At 36.9% G+C, this 21905-nt stretch overlaps 1 protein-coding gene across 1 annotated transcript in view; it reads left to right on the top strand.

Moving 5' to 3' along the window:
• Nucleotides 1-21905, top strand: part of LOC112693884 — a 55455-nt gene that overhangs the window by 25501 nt on the left and 8049 nt on the right. Inside the window, exons 3-4 of the mRNA XM_025569139.1 lie at nt 11120-11230; nt 11315-11455. Of these exons, the coding sequence (XP_025424924.1) occupies nt 11120-11230; nt 11315-11455 (252 nt within the window). The remainder of the gene's footprint in view (nt 1-11119; nt 11231-11314; nt 11456-21905) is intronic.

Below are 21905 nucleotides of genomic sequence, written 5' to 3'. Positions count from 1 at the left end.
ATAACAAGTACTGTTCAACTATTTTATAATATTATTATCATGATAAACAGCTAACAATAGTGTAATGATAATATCATGTCCACATTTACAATAACATAATAATAATAAAAATAAATTTTATAACAACATCTGGACGATAGCGACGGCCGTACGCTGCGGGTGATTGGCGTGCTATTACACTGGAAAATTATTTTGATTTCACTTAAAATGTTTTCATTTTTTTTTTTTTTTTTTTAGTATTAATAATAGAACAAGTAATCAAATTGCGAGCACAACGTGTTCATATATCATGGTCGAAATTGAATAATAACAATATGTAGTATACAGCGAAAAATAGTAAAACTGTGGGTGGTCGTCCGGCGTTCGCAGAGCTTTACACGCACAGTTTAGTATCAGTAATAGGTAGTATAGTTGTCTACGACAAAAACACGTATTTTCGTAGATAAAAAAAAAAAAAAAATTAGTGCACTAGTTAGTTGAAAAACTGTGCGTAAGAACGTGTCACCGTCAGAAATCGGACGGCAATTGGGTCAAAAATGTAAAAACGGACAATGCAAAGCATACACTGCATTCGCTCGGGCAACAGGTAAATAGTATCAATAACAGCCAATTGAAATCCTATACATAGAATTTTTTTTTCCCCATCCGTTCTGCATGTATAATGGTTATACCGTCGTTGAGCGAAGAATTCGTACTGATTTAACATGATATCGTTAAATATATATATATATATATATATATATATATATATATTTTTTTTTGTTATATTTTTGGTTTGAATCCCTATCGGTTTTTCTGGTTGATATTTATTTATTTATTTATGTACGGTGCAACAATGCAATACACAATGAGCACAATAGAATACAGTATAATTACAAATGTACGTATGGGAAATGCTAAAAGTTAATTACAATAGGTTGTGTAGATCTGAAAACAAGAGGACTACAATTGTAAACTCAGGGGTGCTAAAAACCGTACTGCGCCTATTCTGATACCCGATCAGATTTTCTAATGACCGAAATCCGTCTAATAGTACGGAAATCGCATGGAATTCGTGTGAAATGTAAAAAAAAAAAATCCCTTAAAACTGTGAACGGGTAATGATTACACTCTCGGGACGGCGGTGGACGGATCTCGTTACCATTATCATATTTTTATTTTCCCGTACACTGAACTCACTCTTAGAGCCGGTACACGCGACCGATATTTCATCGTACGATTTATTTATCGTATTAAAATATTATCGTACGATAAGGTGTTGGTTAGGTGCACACGACCGACATTTTATCGTACGATCCATATCATATATTATACATTATAATACAGTATCATCAACAATTACGTGTTCAGTATGAACTATGCAGTGTTTTTTGTATGTTGTGCATTTAAGTTCTCATTTAATTAATACTCGCCTATTAATTTTTGATGTTGACTTGATACTTTTTTATAATCTGGGTACAATAAAATAAAAATTTCTTTCCAAGCAGCTTTTTTTAAATACCTCTCAGAATAATTATTTTAAGTCTTGTCCCAAAGTAAAGGTCTTGCTTGGACTTCGCTGATAAGAATGTCGATATCAATATTTAAATCGTCTTCCACAAATTCAATTGATTTTGGCGAGTCGGCTCCACTAGAAAAATCACGTTCGTCCTCCGAAGACATGATGGATACTAAACACTTTCTATGTTTCGAGACGATAAATATTATCGTTCGTGTGTTCTAATCAGTTTGTTTATGTACATTTTGATTGAAATATTTTGGTCATACGAAATTTTTATCGGACAGAAGTTTAAAACGTCTCCGACAGTTTTCGAGGCGTCGTACGGTTATCTTATCGTACGACATTTTATCGTAATCGTGCGAACAGCTTAATTTACAACCATGTTATTTATAATATCGTACGATAACATTTTGATACGGTAAATAAATCGTACGACGAGGTGTCGGTCGTGTGTACCGGCTCTTACGGATGTATTTCATTCGCGAACTCGTTCAGCACGATAAAAAAAAAAAAAAAAAAAAAAAAGGCGCGATGGAATCGACTTCGAAAACGCACCCGGAACCCAACACAAAAACCGTTGGACGTCGTTCGCGGGAGGCGGGGAACGAATAGAAATAGCGTAGACAGCTTTTTTAGTTCGTTAGTCCCGCGACGCACGTTCACTACCCCTCCCCCTGGTAACGAACGCGGCGCGGTCGCGGTCAGGAAAACGCGCGCTTCTGGCCGCGAAACCCATTACCGGGGAATGCGTCCGCCGCGACAACAATGCATCGATAAAAATTGTCAATTCGAAGCGTACGCGCGCAACGGAAGTAGGAGCAAAAAAAAAAAAAAATCAAATAATGTTCTATTACGCCCAATCTATTTAACCGATCGACGTTCGAACACCGCACGCCTCCGATCGCCACTCGTTTAATTTACTTTCAACGTGCAACAAATGGGTCATCGGGCGTCGGTCGGCTGCGCGCGCGCGCGCACGCGGTACCGGACACGAAACGTTGCCCGTTTTTTCTTTTTTTTTTTTATTCTAATTAAAAACCAACACATTTGAAACAAGTAAATAAACAGCGGTTTATTAAAATTATAAATTATCCTCTTGAGCAACGATCGCGTCGGGATGATCGAGTTATTTTCCGATTCTCATTTTATGAATTGTATTCGCGTTTGTTGCGTTTTTTTTTTTTTTCTTTTCAAAACTTCGTATTCGATTCGCTTAAGATAAAAACAAAATACAAAACAGCTTAGAAAACGCAAAGTTCACTTAACAACCGAGTAACGGTTAATTTTTTATTTATTTGATACCCAGATTTTTTGTTTACGTTAAAAAAGATATTTATTTTTTTTTTGGGTATAAAGGCGTTGAATTAAAATTAATTGGACCTAGATACATCCAAAATGTTTGCTATACTCTCTCGGGAGAGCGAACGTCGACTTGAATACATTTATAGTAATGCACTGGGATGTCGTCATTTCAAACGCTACGTATTTCCCTCTACATCGGTTCTTTCGATGTCTTATCATTATACATCCAATGACTGTCCTACAATGCAGGTGTTGTAATGATACAAGAATTTCCGTATTTAAGTCATCCGTTGCGCACTTTTAAATTGTAATCAAAATAATTAAATAAAATATTTTGTTTTTCGTTACTTTAAGGTAACGGTAAAAATTATTAAAACACTGTTGATTAATAAACTGTTATTTGATGAGTTTGATTTCAACTTCAAATATTGTGCGTTTTTATTTTTATCGTAAATATTTGTATTACGACTTTTACCAAATTTATCCGATTCGAATATTATCGAATAACACCGCGGACCCAACTCGTATTTAAGTGATCAAATGTCTCGAGACCCAACTAGCGTTTTCCCCGGTGTGCAATGTCCCGCGACGCGCGTACTGCGCGCTCGCAGCGTCACGGATCGACGTGTACGTGTATTTATATATAAATATTTACGTGTGTATGGAAATCGCTGATGCAAAAGTGTAGGCATTCCTCGAGTGCAACGGACGCCGAGACGGTGAACCGATGAAAAACAAAAAAATAATAAGAATATTAATATATCCAACGAGTGGAAGGCAAATATAGAAAATTATAAATAAAACCAAAACCTAAATACCAATACAATTATTAACAGGAACAATGTTCAACCTGATTGAATATAATCAATTGCAAGTGATTAGGATAATGGTAAAATAAATCGAAATATTTAATTTTATTGCAGTTCTTAAACGATACTATAGTTAGTTACTATAGTTACTATAGTTACCGAGAATAACTATAGTTTTGGCGGTGACAAGTAATAAAGAAAGGACCATTATTTCAATAATTGAAGGATGTGGTATCTTGAAGTGTATACCTCTTAATGATTTGGTGCAATCGATATTATTATCAATAAGGTATTATGTAAAACGAATATCGGAATATTTTATTTAAAGGATCAACAACTGATTTTCAATTCAATAAATAATTAGTGGTGATAGTGAGGGACGTGCTATGGGCGGAAGAGGATTTCAAACCACTCACTCCCCGAGATTTAAATAAAAAGTATCGCTTAATGTTTCTATACGATATAAGTTTAATATCATAAACGTTTTCCAGGGTTATTTATATAATCTATAGTCGATCTACGCAGCACTACGAAATTGATTATCATCAAAATGATTATTTTGTGAAATAAATACATTTTAAATACGTGATAGTAAAGACATTGAATCCTACCGGAAAAAATTTCCAGGCACGCCTAGTTCACCGACCCTCAGCACGATTCGGCTCCAGAAGTGTATCGCCCTCGTTCAGAACCGCTGGGTTAAACGGGAGTGTTACATGTCGAGTGGTTTTATTTTTCTCGGGATTTTCGAATGCGGTACGTGCATAATACGAACTATCGTGATTTAAAATTAGAACACAGCATACGATTCGGATTTTAATCAAAAGCGAAAACCAATTCGTGATAGTATCTACATAATAATGTAAAAAAAATAAAAATTTCGCTATCGAGTATCTATTTTATTTGTGTCGCCAATATCGACTGCCGGTTTCCAGTATCGTATTTCATTCGAATAGCTGGGAAGGAATAAGTAAAAAGTCATGTTAACACGTATCTACATAATCATATATTGGTATTGGTATTGGTTCCGCAAATACGATATTATGAATTTTAAACAATGATATTGACTTACACACATATAATACTTTTTCGAGTCTTTTATTCATCAAATAATATATGGGTAACAGATTCAGTACAGTAATCGTAGAGCAATATTGTGCTTCAAAACTAAAATACTTGTATGTATGTATGCTGTATTGTTTAAAAACGAATTACTGTTGTGACAACTAAACAATAACCATATACGTACAAACGAGTTGTAACCAATAATAATATCAAATAAAATGTGTACATAATAATATACGATCGAACACAATTGTTGTACTATATCTCTCGTTTATATTTTAACCAACCCTATCGAGGTCTACATGGTGTACAGCATTATACGCCCACTTTTACTTTGTATTAGGCGCATAATGATAAGTTCTATAATGGACATTGATGTGCACTATTGTACTTTGACGCGTTCGATTTTCGTAACAACGCGCGTGTACGTAGGTAGGTTACCCGTTTATCTACGTCTAGAAGAAAATTACTGCCCATTATATTGACACGTTCGATTGTGTTCTAATTTACGGTTATCGGAGAACTTTAAAACGCTAAATTAAACCATACCGGTGTTCGTATCGATTCGTCCTATGTTATTAGACGTTTAGACATAATTATTGTTGCGTTGATGGGATATTTTTTTTTTTTTTATCCTAACGAATCTGCGAAATCGTTCGTCTGCGAAACCAACGTAGTAGAAATATCGTACGGTAAGAACGCGATGCCAAGACCGTCGTGTTAAAAAATTGTCACGTACGCGTCGCCTCATTCGAAAAACCACCCTGAACATTTCTTAAACATTTGACGCGTTCCGTCAGCCGTCCCACGTGGTTCAACGACGAGTGGTCGGGACCGAATCGAAATGGCAAACGAGAAACGCGACGTTTGATGTACGCGCGCGAAGGAGATTCGTTTTGGTCCTTCTCCGCGAGAAGTCCCCCCCCCGCGTGCGTGTGCGTTTCAAGGAATTCGAAATCTCGTCCGCGGCCACAACAGTACAATATGATAATGATACAATACGATATGCGAGCGTATGTGACACTCGTCGCGCCGTTTCCGGCAAAACGACGTTAATTCTTCGCGCGGGAACGCGTATGCGAAATTACGTATAAATGTTCCGTTACGTACCGTTCCGCGATATTAACGACCGTAAAATGGAAAAGAAAAACATCTCGGTCCGTATGTATTTACGGTTTTTATTTTCATCTCGTTCGGTTCGGTATTTCTTTATTAGTTTTTATACGCTCGCATTATGTTCATACGTTCGGTGGTCGCACGTAAACATTATTACCCACGTATTTGCACAGATAGGGTAACCGACGCAACACCACGCCGACGTGCATGCCAAAAGCACGTCCGCGTGTACGATATAATTTATTTCTCCTCCCCCGCCCCTCGTCGTGACGCAGTCGTGTTCGCGCCTACGGACCGATCGACCAGATTTCTCCGTTCGGCCGAAAACAATGCCCCCGAGGGACGCGTTTGTTGCGCGAGTGAGAATCGAAAACGATGGAAAAGTAACGAACGAGAGAAGGAAAAAAAAAAAAACACGGGAACGCTGAAAAAATAAAACAACGAAATTAGCGATCGCTGTTTCTTCGATTAGGTTTGCAACGCGTGCGAAAGCGAAAACCATCCGATTTAATTACTTACACCCGACCCAGTTACGCGGTCCAGTGGTCACGAGGATTCTGGAAAGTTTGCGTACGTGCGAACATGATATTTCACCCGTACGGGTAAACAGGGGATTTGTTTATAAGGGCGTGTACCAGTTGTCCCAAAAGTACATTTTTTTATATTTACAATACGATACCAGATTGGATTTTGTGAAAACCGTTTGTCATTATTACAAAAACATAATAGGTAACTACAATAATATTACAATTACAAATGTTAAATTTTTTTGACAAATTACATCGCATGTTACCTACTGATAATTATAAACAGTATAATCATTATTGATTATAAACGCGCGCTGGACGGCCAAACCGAGAGTAGAACTCCTACCGGATGATCGCGGGACTTATCGCTTCGGGTGCAGCACGTCGGTGGCGGCTTGACGTCTTTCATTTTCGACTCAACGTTCAATATTTTTATACAAAAAAAGGAAGAAAAAAATTCGCTGCTCTCCAAAAGGTAAACTCGTAGGTTTTTAGTGGACAAGTAACGGGTGTTTGGTGTACAGTAAACGAACGAACCCGTAAACCGATTGCACTCGTTTCATGTGACAAGTCGACCCGCCCGTTAACATTTCTGCGAATCACGTGATTCGATTATAAATCCTTCGAGCCGTCATCGGTGTTCTGATCGAGAAGACTGCGTGTCGTTTGTAAACTTCATTGGACTTAAACCGCATTGACTGTGCGATGCAGCAAATGAGCAACAAACCACGATCACGGAATGCGGTATGGTCACACATCACGTACACGTTATGCAATGATCGAAAACAAAACTGACGAAATATTAAACTTGGCGAACTTTTTTCCCTCGTCGCCGGCCACCATGCTCGAACTGTGTAATTGATGAAACGTTTTGAAACGTTTTAATCGCATTCTTTGTTTTCCGTCAGAATTCGACGGGACAAATATTTGGGAGACGATTAGTTTTTTACACGATAAAAACTCCGACGTATCGTACTATCATAATTAACACGTGCGGTTCTTCCGATTCTCCGAAAAATGATCGAAACGAGAACACGTTACATTATAAGAAAAACAATGTACCTATATACTTCTCCCGATTTTAGTCGCTGTTAATTCGTTACGTTGAGTGCCGTAATTTGTTTTCCTCTGAAATAGTTTGATAAAAAAGTATTCAGGTTTATTTCGTTCAGAACGAATCACGAATTATTTCACATTACGTTATTATTTGTATGCGAAGAAAATGTTTTCCATCTCGGTCCATACAATACAGGATTTCGATATAAAACTTAATTGAATTTGAATTCGTTCGTTTTTGTTCTTTTTTTGGTCGAAAACGTCAATAACAAGTATTGCGCTCGAACACGATAATAAAAATAATGATGTGATCGATCACCATCCTGAATCATCTAACGCATAATACAATTTTGATCGTAACTATTTAGAAAAGATAACAACAATTTACATCGGTTAATTTAATAATCATACAAAAAAAAAAAAATAATAATAACACAGCTCTATTAGTAAATCTGGCGCCAAACGCGTAGTGTGCACGTGCACGCATTAAACACACTTGTTGCTTTAACAGTTTAACACGCATGGATTAGCGAACGATTTACGGTTCACCATTAATTCGTGTGTAAGGAAAATGTCAAAATACTTCACGAGAAAAAAACAAGTCTATTAAATTGTCTAAACTGTAAATAAAAACCGTTCACAAAAAAAAAAAAAAAAAAACACTGTTTTTTTTCTGATACACAATAAAAGAGACAATTACGTTAAATATATTCAATCATAATGTGTATACATACATCTAACATACTGCGATCACTTACGTAATTCAAATTAATCTAAATCACACGAAAGGAATTCCCTAAATAGTCACAGTAAAAAAACCTAACGGTTTTGAGTCATCGTCCAAAGATTATTTTTGATAACAATTGCAAAGACATAATAACTCGTTAAAAATATATTATAGGTTCATAAACTATTATATTTAATTTCATTTGAATAATATTTCCGTACTATTTGAGATGAATGACTAAATCATTATAATACCGTTATTATATTATTATTATATTATATTATCTTTGATGATTATTATTATCATTTTTTTTTTTTTTTTGTACCAGATGAATATTAATTAAATTTTTGGAAAACTTGAATATTATTTTAATTCCTCTGAAAACCGACATTAAATTGAACGCTATTCAAATTATTATGCGTTTTATATTACTTTTATTCATCACACATAGACAATAACGCATTTGCTAATATTTCATAAATTACGGATGTTCATCGGAACGTGTACGAAACGACTATAAGTATACGTATTTCGTTCGAGGCTAAAAAATTGGAGCAAAACCTAGTAGGTACGTGTTCTTATATTTTTCGCTGCCGCAATTAATCACTCGAAATCCAACACAATGTTTCTACTTGTTGGTAAGAAAGAAAAATACAAAACAGCTTTTCACCGGTGCACCGATGACTAAACGTAAATATGCAGTCGAAAAAATAATCGCCGATCATTCGTCTTCAAAACAAACTCTTTTGAATGGATTAAAACGCGAATACTCAATACCCCGTCAACTCGTCCGGTCAACGGAATGTGAATTGCGAACAGTCGCTACGATCACGGCTTTAAATTACCGTACATGCATAGTGGGATTTTTTTTTTTTACCGTCTCCGTCGTCGTCGCACAACGATTCACAAACCTTCGCACGCCCACCGGATTTCGACTGGAAATTTCACACGATAGACGTATTAAACCGTGATGATTTCACGTGCGTTTGGATTTGCCACGATAGGACTAACCGGTGGTAGTATCGGGAGAATCCGTTCGACACGGTCGATTCCGCGAGTTGACGACGGCCAAACGCACATGTCCGATGCGCACAGCCGACACATCAGACCGGACATCGACAATAATTTATATATTTTATTGTTGTTATTGATTATTGCTGCTGGTAAACGTTTTTTTTTTTTTTTATACCAACGCGTGTGTAAATTGTCGGTACGTGTCGTGTCGTTTCGGTCGGAATCCGTTAGATCACGAACGCGCAGAAAACTACAGCGCAACGCGATTCGAAAACGTCGATCGCGTGACCATGATCATCGTAACACCGATACCAGGTCTGACTTTAACGGGCAATACGACCCGATTCGGTTAGTGGGAAAAATCAAAAGGGCAGTTGACTTTGTGAATACGGGCGGCACCTCACAAAATTCCTTATGGAATAATTGCATTTCTACTGAGTATTTGAAGTTTGTGTCATTTATAAACCTAATAAGTAATGATTGTGTAAGTTTACAAATCTTTGCTACTTCGATGATTGATTTATCCGTCAAGTTCAAATTTAAATAGTGGTAACGGAAAAGATCCGTATTTTTTTTTAATATTTTACAGTTCAAAAATTCTAAAAGGAAAGGTCAAAATTCTAAAATATCAAACTAAAATTGATTTGGGAAGTGGGTGTAAGTATTATAATCCAAATAAATTTCACAAAACAAACCGTTCGATGTATTTGGGCAGTGGGTAAAAATTCTTAGGATGAGCCCTGATTCATGCACACGCGGTGCAGTAAACTGAAAATAATGCACGGGCGTTTCGTTTCGGGCGTAGCGCAACGAGAAAATCACTCGATGGCCATCGAGCCATTAAAATATACGACGCCGAATATCAAAGTGGCTCGTCGTCAATCATCGGTCGATCCGTCGATAGGAAACTAATTCCGACCGAAACTAATTGCGTAATGAACAAGTTCAAGTGTGCCACGCCATGTTTTTTTTTTTCTTTCTTTCTTATACATCGCGTACGTATTCGAACCGTTCGCGTACGGGAAAACGAACGGAATCGCGACGCGTTGATTTTGGGAAAACAGAGTACAGCGCGCGAAAAACAGCCGCGGTGTAAACCATGAGTTCTCAACCTTTTGTGGTCCGCGCCACCATTAAAACTGTTTTATGAGTTCACGCCCCGCCCTCTCACTACTATAAGATTGATGTACGCGTAATATTTATATTTAAACTACACTTTAATGTTGGTTATTGGATTAATAACAATACAACTTCAATGAAGTTTTTTTTTTAATATTAAATTTATTTATTTGCATAAAAAAAAAAAAAAATCGAAAACTGCGGTGAACAACACAGCGGCAAGGCACGGCGTAGAAAACGGCAACGTTTACATTTTTCGTGTTTTTTTCAACATTTTCACGCCCCCCCTGACATTTTGTCATGCCTTCCTAGGGGAAAGCCTTCCTTTTCTAACCTTCCTAGGGGGGCGCGCACCCCAAGTTAAAAACCACTAGCGTAAATGGTCCGTCCGGTGTTATACGTTGTACATGGGTTATACCGATCTCCTGCGTACGGATTTGTCACGGCGGCTACCTGTGCAGAAAAATAAAACAAAAGAACGGTGTACCTAACGGAAAGGATTGTCGCGTAAAAGGTAGGGGCGTCAGGGCCGCATACGTCTAGTCGGACTTCGCCGCGGTCTGTTGCGCAAATACTGTGCCCATTTAAAATTTGTTTTACCCCCTCCCAATGATTCCAAATAGTTTGCGCCCCAGTACAGTAATGATAAAATTTCTTTATTCGTAAATGAGCAGATAGGTGTGGGTATATGTTACTTTGGTACTTATAGCCTCCCCCCCCCAAATGTAAGCTCTAGTCGCACCTGTGTTCTTAGTTTGGGCGAGATCAATAATAATTATTATCGTTTATATGCAAGCGCAACGTAATAGCGTTGCAAACTCTTCAATCCATTATTTACTCGTTTTATGATTTGTTAATTTTTTTTTTTTTTTTTTATATTCAGTTGGAAACGAACAAATCAGCAGCACCTAGCCAAGGTTTGAAACCAACCAAATACCACTATTATCCGCACAACCAACACATATATCTGTTACCCGAGTGCGCCGTCCAACAGGTAAAATAATATTATTATCAATTGTGATTTTATAACTCCGGTACGTGCACCGAATGTTAAATGCTGATTATCGTTCGATCACAGGTTTGCAATGCCGTGTACGTGAGACTTAACTACACGCAACCCCTGTGCGCCTGTCCGTCCAGGTACAAGGAACCATGCTCCGCGTCCTTAAACGCTGACGACTTGCACACCACGGAACTGTCTACGGACACGACTGGCAAAGTAAGTGTTCAAAAATAAGTTTACATTTTTCCGATGGTCAAATTGTTTAGCCGCCACTCTTCAGAACGGTTGACCGGGTACACGCACTCGCATACACACACCGCAATTAGAATTTCGTCGAAAAAATCACACGTAAAACGCGACAATTCCGTTCACAATTGACCTATCGCGATCGACGATAAAGTCTCGTTTTGCTCTGAATATGGCGAATTCTCGGTCCGGGAGCACAAAACGTGCCACTGACACGAAGTGTGCCAACGGGAAAAAACAACGTCCCGACATGGAACGCGCATTATCACCGGCAATAAACCTGAATGTCCTTGCACGATTTCGTCCCAGTAGTCCACTGCCACTCCGCGTATTGTGCACCGCTTACGCGTAAATGTACGAACATAACAACGCGTGTTATGCGCAGCAAGCATGAGCTCGTTATACACGAATACACGGGGAAGAAACGCAGCTAAGTACAAGTTTATCGCTCCACCGATCTTGGAAACAAACAATAATACAACGATTTGGATTTCGCGTTCGTAATACGCGTGTACGTTTTGTAGATCGTTCGAAGTTAATGTTATTGTGACGGACTACGTCCGAGCGCGATCAATACGGTCACACGTGTAGAAGGAAACGAAAGAAATACACGAATATGTATAATGTTCTCGTGCAAAGAACATCGTTTTTAGATCGTTTCCAATCTAAAAACTACGATTTGTCTTACATTTTCGTGACATGCGTTAAATTCTCTTGCGTTCGTATTCTCCGTGGATTCTTTTTTACGTGCGCGCGAACATTTTATTTTATAACAGAAATTCAGTACCGTTTAATTTTTGCGCAACGTATACAGTCCACCAGCCGTAAATGTATATTAAACATCACACACACTTATACATATTATATTAACAATAAGTTCAAAGACCCGATGAGTAAAATATTATATTGATGTTTTTTTTTTGCTTTTACATGTTATTATTTCAATTCGTTTTCTTTGATGTGACGTGGAAACATGCCAGTGCACTAAATCCCGAAATATCCGTCTGAGTATATTATAAGTTTTTATCGATCTTATCTTAGGGCGAGACTATACGAGTAATAGACAACAATAATCGTGTAGAAAATTAAAACAACAGGCAGTACTACTATTCTTGTAAAACTGAAAACAACGAGTCGAATAATACACATGTGTGTAACGTACAAAAGTACGTGATCGATTGTCGTATAATAGTTTACTCAAATGACACAATCGTTTGTACACAACAGTTTTTCCAAACAAATGTATGGATATGTTTGAATACGAGGTTGTAACGTGAAGATAAACACTGGACGATGAATTGTACCGAGAAGATGGTTTATCGCAAGAAGATTTTTCAAATATTTTGTTTACACCGTACACATGTTTCGCATAATAGTCACGCACTCACGTCCAATTTATGAAAACGTGCGACTCTAATAGTATCGACAAGCTAATACGGTAATAACGAGCACCTGCGCAACAGTTATTATCTAAACATTCGAAAATTGGTGTCGTTAAACGCTGACTTCCAATCCGTTTTGTGTGAATAAGTTTCAGTATTCTATTCGTGAAAAGAAAAATGGATTATACATCGGACGAACGAACCTGTAGAACGCTGTACGGGTTTCATTCGTGTTCATGCTGACATAGAAATATATTCTGACGAGTTCGGTACAGATTACTCTGATAACGTTCCCCGCGGTGATAATTAAAACACGAGTTTTCCGCGAATCGTGCGTTATCGATCGAAAATGATTTTTGCACAACTTTCAATTTTTATATATTTATACAAACGTGTACGGATCAGCTAGCGGAAACATTCACGTCAACGTTTTATTTTATTATTTTTTACAAAACGAATGGTTATAATATTTAAACGCATACAACCCTCCATAGGTGTCCGCAAATATATTCGCGGGATACGTGTGCATACAGGATTAACACTGTCGCGACGAAAATACAAGGCCCGAAAGAACGTATCATGACGATACGGATGCGGCGAGAACGAAAACAAATCGAATGAAACGACGGTTTTAAAAAACGGAATAAAACGCGCACGGCGATACAGCGATTGTCGTACAATTTATAAGACGACGTCGAGGTGAAAAAAAAAATTGCTACGACTTTGTTTTCGTTCGATTGCGATGTGCTCGCGTGCATTAGCGTTACTTATGCGCTTGCTCTCGAACAACTCGTCACCGTGCCTAACCTAACGTGCTTTCCGAGTCGGGTCCCAGACAATGTTTATGATAAAGATAAACAACTAATTGGGTCCGATTGTAAGAACCAGTGGCGTATTTATGGGGGGGGGCCGAGGGGGCCTGGGCCCCCTCCGAAATGAAAAACACCATTGTTAAATATTGTTATTTTTAACATGGATATGTCTTAATGCTGGGGGTTTTCGAAAATTTGTCGCGACACTGAGAATGTTGCTTATGCGATAATTTAAAATTTTATATTTATAAAACATGCTTATTCTTTTAAGAAAATATGTGGTGAATTTTGAGTGACTCTAATAAAAAATTTGTTTATTACAATGTAGTTTTTATACTTTTAAAAAATAATAAATCATTAAAAATATTGAGTTTCTTATTTTTCTGATGGTGTAAAGACTGTCGAGAAGTCTTATAGTGCTAAAGTATTTTTTTTCGTAACAGTGTGCTTCCTCCTTCCTTTCCACCCAAAAATCAAATACATAATCGGCCCCCTCAGAAATGAAAACGCCACTGGTAAGAACCATAATGTTCGGTCCGACCGCTGCGCCAATAAAACACATAACTTACAATTATTGATACACTCGACAATGTTAAAGAATTAATAGATTCGAGTCTGTAAAATTACCTACCAATTGTATACGTTTTTCGATCATTTTATTTATTTATTCTCCGTATACCTGTATTCTAATTTTAAATTGATAATCATCAAGGCTCGGAAGTTGTAGCACTAAAAATGTTACTCTTTAGCTCTTAAATATGCACTTGAAAACTCTAAAATATATACTATAAATAGCACGAAAAATCAAAAAATATGCATTTAACTTGAAAGAAATGTAATTTTACAAATTGTTGGGCTCATTAGACTCAGTGTGGACTGATATAATTATAAACTGTTAACAAAAATGTTAAATTACTTAAATATAATAGTAAAAATGTACTTATTATTAAATTATTTTATATATTTACCTAGGAAATTATCCTAGATTATTAAAATGTTTGATAATCTAATGCAATCATATAATAAGGGAATAACAATGAAGTCACTAACTATTAATACATCAAATTGTCGATGAAAACATGAAATAATAATATTTGATGAAGTCCATTTATTTCCAATAAATAATAAAATATTATAAAATTATAAAAAAAATTATAAAATATAAAATCATTCCCTACATTATGTGAAAATATACCCGAAAATAGCACTGTAATCCCTAAATCAGCAAAATAGCAATAAAACCCGTAAATATGCGAGAAGTAGCAAAACTAATTGTTGTGTATGATATCCGAGTAGTGAGAAACATATTTGTACCTTACATTGGATGTTCTAAGATGAACCAAGAAAAATATGCATTTGCTAGAACTTTCAAGCTCTGATAATCCATATACCATGCATTAGAAACTTTAAAAACGTACCCGTGTTCTAATTTGTAGATAACTGACAGTCCTAAGTCTGTGAAAATAAGAAAGGAAATATTTTTATTTATTTTTTTTTTTTTTTTTTTTTTATGGACCGAACTAGTGTACTACCCGAAAGACACTAGGAATCAACTAGACTAAACATGGGTGTTCGGGACCCAACTAGCCCCGCGTTCGTACACGTGCTTTCCGGGTGTAACGTTTCGCCTCGGTTCGAAGACGGATTTCTAGACAGATGCATTCGGACGACGAGAACGCGATTGTGCAGTCGCAGAACTATACGGAAACGTTAAAACATTGAACTACATGTTGGTGAACGCATGAAATTCGAGCGAGTTCAACGGCAATACAATACACGTACTAATGTACTATTACTGTGCGTGCGCGCGCGGGTGTAACACATGTATACGTATACATATATTATATTAGTGAACAACGCACACTCGTATGTGGTCAAGATGAACAAACGGTGAAAGAAATGGTTTTTTTTTTTTTTTCGACCGTTCGTACGGAGAAAATACCGTAGAGTTTTTAGAAACATACGTACACGCGTACGTTTTGTACTCGCATACATAATTCAATTTTCACATAAAATATTGTTGTGCACGTGTGTACATTATGATTTATAAAATACGGTGTGTTAGTTTGAAATACGTAATGTTAATAAGGTACTTTTTATGTACCGCGCAATTCGTATGTGCCAGCGTCATAATTTCAAAACGAGTTTCGCATTATTCACAATTATTCCGGTGACCGAAATTTAGAGCGCATCATTGGCCAAAAAAAAAAACCAATAATATCATATTGTACGCTGCGAGTGGAATGAACTTTGGGACCGACCTATAGTGTTGGAAAAAAAACAAAAAAAAAAAAAAATACCTTAAATTTGCAACACAACCGCGGACTGATTATAGTGATAAATGTATGCAACGTACACCACAGCGGACTGATATATTTCAATTATAAATGATCAAGTACACATTAGATTTAGTTTTGTGAGAATCATTCGTAGATTTCTTTTTATTCGAACCGAAAGACTATGGAATTTCACGAATACTATGTGCCACTTAATTCTGTACATTTCATTAATTTTATTTCGGACGTTTTTCACGGTAAAAAAAAAAAAAAAAAATCGAAAAACATTGCTGCTGCATTACGACTGACGGTGTCGGTAGTTTCCCATTGTTGTCCATAACATGTAATTACTTCGTTTGATGAATATCATTAGTTATCGTTTTTTTCACGTGTTACTCGACAACGAATAAATAACCGTTGATGCATCAAAGAATTTGAAATTATTCAGCTCGAATGTGTAAACAATCATAATGCACCCGTCACTCGGAAAGAGAAAACGTAAAATATAAACTGTCAAGTTTCGGAAACAAAACGTGTTCAACGTCGACAAGAACCAAATTTAATTATTAATTCAATGAAATGTAATCCAGGACCGGTAAAAATATGATTAAAACATGAAATGTTAGTAATCCATCGTAAAAACGGTATTCTCGTGACCAGTATTGAGAGTGATCGATGAGCGCGATGTTGAAATGCATTCGGTCAACAGCACGTGTCTGGAAATTCGTCGTTCGTCCCGACGGTGACCGTTGCGCGCGTTCGACGACGGTCGATCCGTCGTCAAGACCGGCAGAGGTGCGCACACACGGGTGGCGGTTAAAAAATCGTTTCGTTTTTTCTCGACCATTTAATGATCGCTACGAACTGGTAAAGTTACGGTTTCCGAGCTGCGACTAGCCGCAACGACCGATCGTTCCGTGCGTAGTCCTGTACATAGGCGCAACTACAGTTTTATTTTTTTTGGGGGGGCTAATTAATAATTTTTTATTATCACACCTGCAGCCCGCGGTGGTCTATTATGTGGAGGCTAGATAAACATTTGGGGGGGGGGGGCTAGAAAAATATTTAGGGGAGCTAAGCTTCCCCAACCATGGTCCTATTCTAACCCCGCCTATGGTCCTGCATACGACTGAACGCTGCGTTAATTTTCAGTTCGGTATAGCTTAGCTCGATATTTCGTTGTGTGCACACGTATTTTTTTAAATTTTTTTTTTTTTAATATCGTTACAAACCGTTACCGTTGTTAAAAATGCTGTTAAACATCGCCACTAAACGTCATCCGAACTTGGAAGCCGATTGATTTTACGAGATTGAAAATTCGAAATAATTTTCAAACACTTTTTGCGCTGCGGCACGAATTGTTCCGGTTGTTCACGGACTCTTCACTGATCGGAGCAAATAATATTGGCACTAGCAGACCTGTGCTGGATGTAATGATAACCTGTAATAGTTATATCGCCGCAGTAGTTATTCGATAACGAATTGTTACGGTATACTATGGTTTTGGACAAGAATAAAATGTCTGTGGTATAATTGAAAATACGTGCGACTATAGTGACTTTAACAAGTTAAAAGTTTTGTAATAATTTTTCAAACTGGACGCGGCTAAGTTATATCTTTTTAACACGAATAAAAATTTAGGCGGTGGTTGCATTTCACCTTTTTAGCTCAGATAACAATTCGTTCACATTATACCTTTTCGATAAAAAGTCGGGCAAAAAAATATAGGCCATTTGGGCGTAGTTTACCTACGCCCCCGTAACTCGCCCACACCCCAATCTGGATCCGGTGCGAAATCACGCACATGTTCGTCATGTTCACCGCAGGACGTACGTCTCCGTTGTTATTGATACCAGGATAATAATAGTAATTGTTGCACGTCTAATAGACAGTTAACATTTCGCTACATCATACACTGCATCGCAATTTATGCAATTCAACAATTTAAACAATAAAACCGGATCGAACTAGATCTTGGTCCAGCATGTACTACTACTACTGCTAGTAAAATAATCGCGTTTACCGCACTCGTTGTACACTTAGTATCAGGGTGACGTATTTATGAAGAGGGTGCTGAGCCTGAGTCTCAGCTACCCCCCGAAATTTCAGAAAAAAAAACGTAATTCTGCTTTTACCCAATAAAATGTAAACTGTAAAAGTATTCTTTATTTTGGAATAGAGAAAAAATAAGTTATACCCTTGCAGCCAGAAACGGAAAAGGATTCAGTGCCTTATGAGCGAAATTAATGTGAACTTTAACTGATTTCTTTTTTGAAAAGACATTTCCGAGCACGGAATCCCACGAACCCACGGAAACTTGAATTCTTCGTTATGAGATCATTTCCATTTTTCAACGTCTCGATTGCTTCGGATGATCTCAAAAAGAAGTAATCTCTCGCAATACGGAACTATAACGATAGGAATCGGTCGATCACTTCTGATGTAGGCTGCGGCGTGCGCAAGGGTGGATGATGGGAAATATATCCTCCCATGGGCTTTTTTTTAGTCTTAAACGTTTAAAAACGTATTTAATAAATACGGCAGAGCAGTCACGATTAAATGGATTGCGTTAATGGATGTACATGGAGATATTCCATTATCTACAGAAGAAATTACTAGTTAATTTCGTGTAAAAGGTCAAAAGGATGAATTTCCGCCTTGATTGAATTGAATTTTTTTTGTAGAATTATAATGAATAAAGATTGAAAATAATACGTTCTAATGTATGACATCCCCCCCCACACCAAATTCCTGCGCACGCCACTGGATGTAGGTGCAACGCAAAGCTGAAACTCGCACCCGTAACCGTGCGTACATGCTCTTATCATTCATATACGACGCGAAATGTAACTGAACCCCGTCACGAACAGTCGTGTTCGATCTGTTATTATTTACATATTTCATTTATTTATTATTATTATTATTATTATTATTATTATTATCATGTCCACGTGCACGCACGCGTGTTGCAAGTGAAGTTCACTAGTGTCTTGCCGTACGCGTATCGCATCGCACCGGACGCAGAGACCGTAAACATTCCTCGTCGAAACGATGAAAACGGCACATAATCTCCGGCGCCGACCCATTCCTACCCGCACCGTCGTATTACTATTGTTGTTGTTGTTGTTATTAACATTGACTTGACCATTGGACTAGAAACCAGACCCTAACCTGACCCGACCGCGATATACCGGTCGGACGGAGCGAAGCGTTTCGCCGTCACGTCGCGTTTGTCCCGGCGTCAGCGACGTTTTTGCGAAAACAGTTATTACGCAGTCCGTCGGCGCTAAGCCGATCCGGACGGATCGTACGGTTACCGGTTCTAAAACCATGGTCATAGATCGTTTCCGAAACCGACTAGAGGAACTTTCATGCTTCACGTTTCTCTCTTCCGCAGCTTTTTTTGATAAAAAAAATTATTGAAATATTTTTAATCTGCCGGCAAAGAGCACTGCGAATGATTGTATTTTAATGCTACGATAGTGTTGGTGCACGCTATCAGTACAACGATGCAACAGTAAAAAAAAAAAAAAAATTAAAAAAAATAAACAATGGACGGAGAAATAGGATGGAACTCCGTGGTTTACGTAGATGAGAGAACGGTATTGCTGTATTGGGGTTTTAAACTTGAAACCAATTTACTAATACTCTCGCAAAAAAACAAACGATTTCCAGTGAAAGTGATCGGGTGGATTAGATTTCTAAAGAAGGTTGATACTTTGATTTTTTTACTACGAAGAACCAAATTTTTTAATAAGGTAGGTTGAATTCGTTGTGTTCTGATTATCACGAAATATACAAAATCAAAAATGTCAAAAGCTCAGAAATAGCCCTAATTCCTTTATAGTAATTCGAAATCATAAAATGTCTAACCCGTATTGTTCAGTGAATTCCCAATATATTCCCCGTTTCACTTAGAATCTAAAAAAAAAAAAATCCAATTTCGTAACGTTAAAGTTGATTTTAATAATATGATTAAAATAATTCAACATTTTCAATTGCATTACAGCTCACTAATATTCTGTTTAAAACCTTAAAGGGAAGACGTTTCATTGGTGGTGTATTGAAAACAAAGAAAAATCATTACTAGAATTAAAATGTTTACCTCCGAATAATGCAGATCAATCTGTTTAAAAAAATATGATTCATCGCTCGTGATTTGTACGTCACACTGCGAAGGTAAGACCGGATTTCATTACAATAGATGCCGTAATACGTAGTCAGAGATCAGGAGAGATCCTGACGGCGGATGCATTCAATGCTATTTTTTTTATCTGACTTTCAAAACGGCCGATCAAGCCTTTCGAATTTTCCGATCTCGGTCATTCGTTGAATCCGAATTAATACTTCCACGCTGAAATAAAATTACCGCTGATTTTTTCCGCACGTGCAGCAGAGGCCTACACGTGTTTGATTTTTTTCTCAACTCCACTTTTCGCTAATGAATTTAAATTCTCCATATCTCAATCCGTTACGCCCAAAAGACGTAAGAAAATGTTTTCTTTCCTCACGGTGGTTGACTCTATCGAATCCTTTAATCGCACTGTTGTTCGACGGATAATTTGCTCGAAACACATTGATAAGACAAAACAAATCAAAATAATTCATTGTAAAACACAACATGTATGTGTGTGTCTGTGCGTGTTAGTGAATATATAGCAGCAATGAATTACGTTACAAGTGTACAATAAAAATAGTCATTATTAAATGTCTGTTTTAAGCGGATTTACACTTAATTGAACCAGTATAGCGTGATCAGCAACCAACCTAGATTGTAGATTTGTAACTGTATGTAAGACGCGTGGTACATAAATATTATAATTTAATAAATAAATCACGTAAATACACGTCGTTACAACGATTTTGAGTAATTCCGGGTCATCACTTGTACAGCAAAAAAAAGAAAAAAAAAAAATGAACATTAACTACAGTTATAATCATCACCATTACGATATGACGACAATAATAATATTGTAATAATGATTATATGTACAGATGTATAGGAAGAAATATTTTTCTATTAATATATTTTTAATGAAATTACGTGTATCAACCTGAAAATCTAAAAATCCATCCGTTACTGTCATGTAATCTTAACTATCATAATGTAAAAACTTCCAAGTGAGGTGGAAAGATAAAAATAATTACTGTGCATGATATTTTTTCTCCTTTTTTTTTAGTTATCCATGTACCTAATAATATATTTATGCACATCCAGTTCCTCTTTCAAATTATTCGATCAAACCATCTGTAACTTATTACACCAGATGAAATATAATTATTATGTCTTCGAATACTATTCGAATTTGACTCGTTATACGAAACTTCATTTAAATCACTAAGGCCGATAAATTAGGAGTAACGCCATCTTAAAACGATTATTCTACTTATAAAATGTAACGCGATGTGCTTATTATTAACTCATTATGTAACGTTATGCAATATACATGGGTACATAAATGTACCATATTTTTACACGCTTTAATAATATTTTAATAGAACGCACATTACGTGTATTAGGTTAAACGAGAAAAATATAACCGACGGTTTCGGAATGGCGATCGGTCTGCGTAAAAACATTATTATTATTTTGTTTTGATTTTCCGATACTCGTATGCGATGAAAAGTTCAAACTTATCGCGTTAATATTGTCACGCTAACCTTAACGAGTTTAATTTATTTAAATTATAACGAGTTCGATAACCATCATGGGCGGAATCGCCAACGACTAACCCACATGGCCGTTTCGTAAACGTCAACATAAATTTATTTCATTTAGGCTTCCACCTAAATAAGCACGTAGAATCCCAATAAATAAGACTTAAATGAATACAAATCCTGTTCGAGTTCTAAAAGTAAAGAGAAAATGGACAATGGCCTATTGCCAGTACGTATTAAGGATTTGAAATAAGTGATCGTTGAATAATAGTAGTACGAAGTTTCTGAACGT

The sequence above is a fragment of the Sipha flava genome, unplaced genomic scaffold (assembly GCF_003268045.1).
Source record: "Sipha flava isolate LNK unplaced genomic scaffold, YSA_version1 119_pilon_pilon, whole genome shotgun sequence".
NCBI classification, from domain to species: Eukaryota; Metazoa; Arthropoda; class Insecta; order Hemiptera; family Aphididae; genus Sipha; species Sipha flava.
The sequence above is the reverse complement of the archived record's forward strand: the minus strand, read 5'-3'. Positions and strand labels throughout refer to the sequence as shown.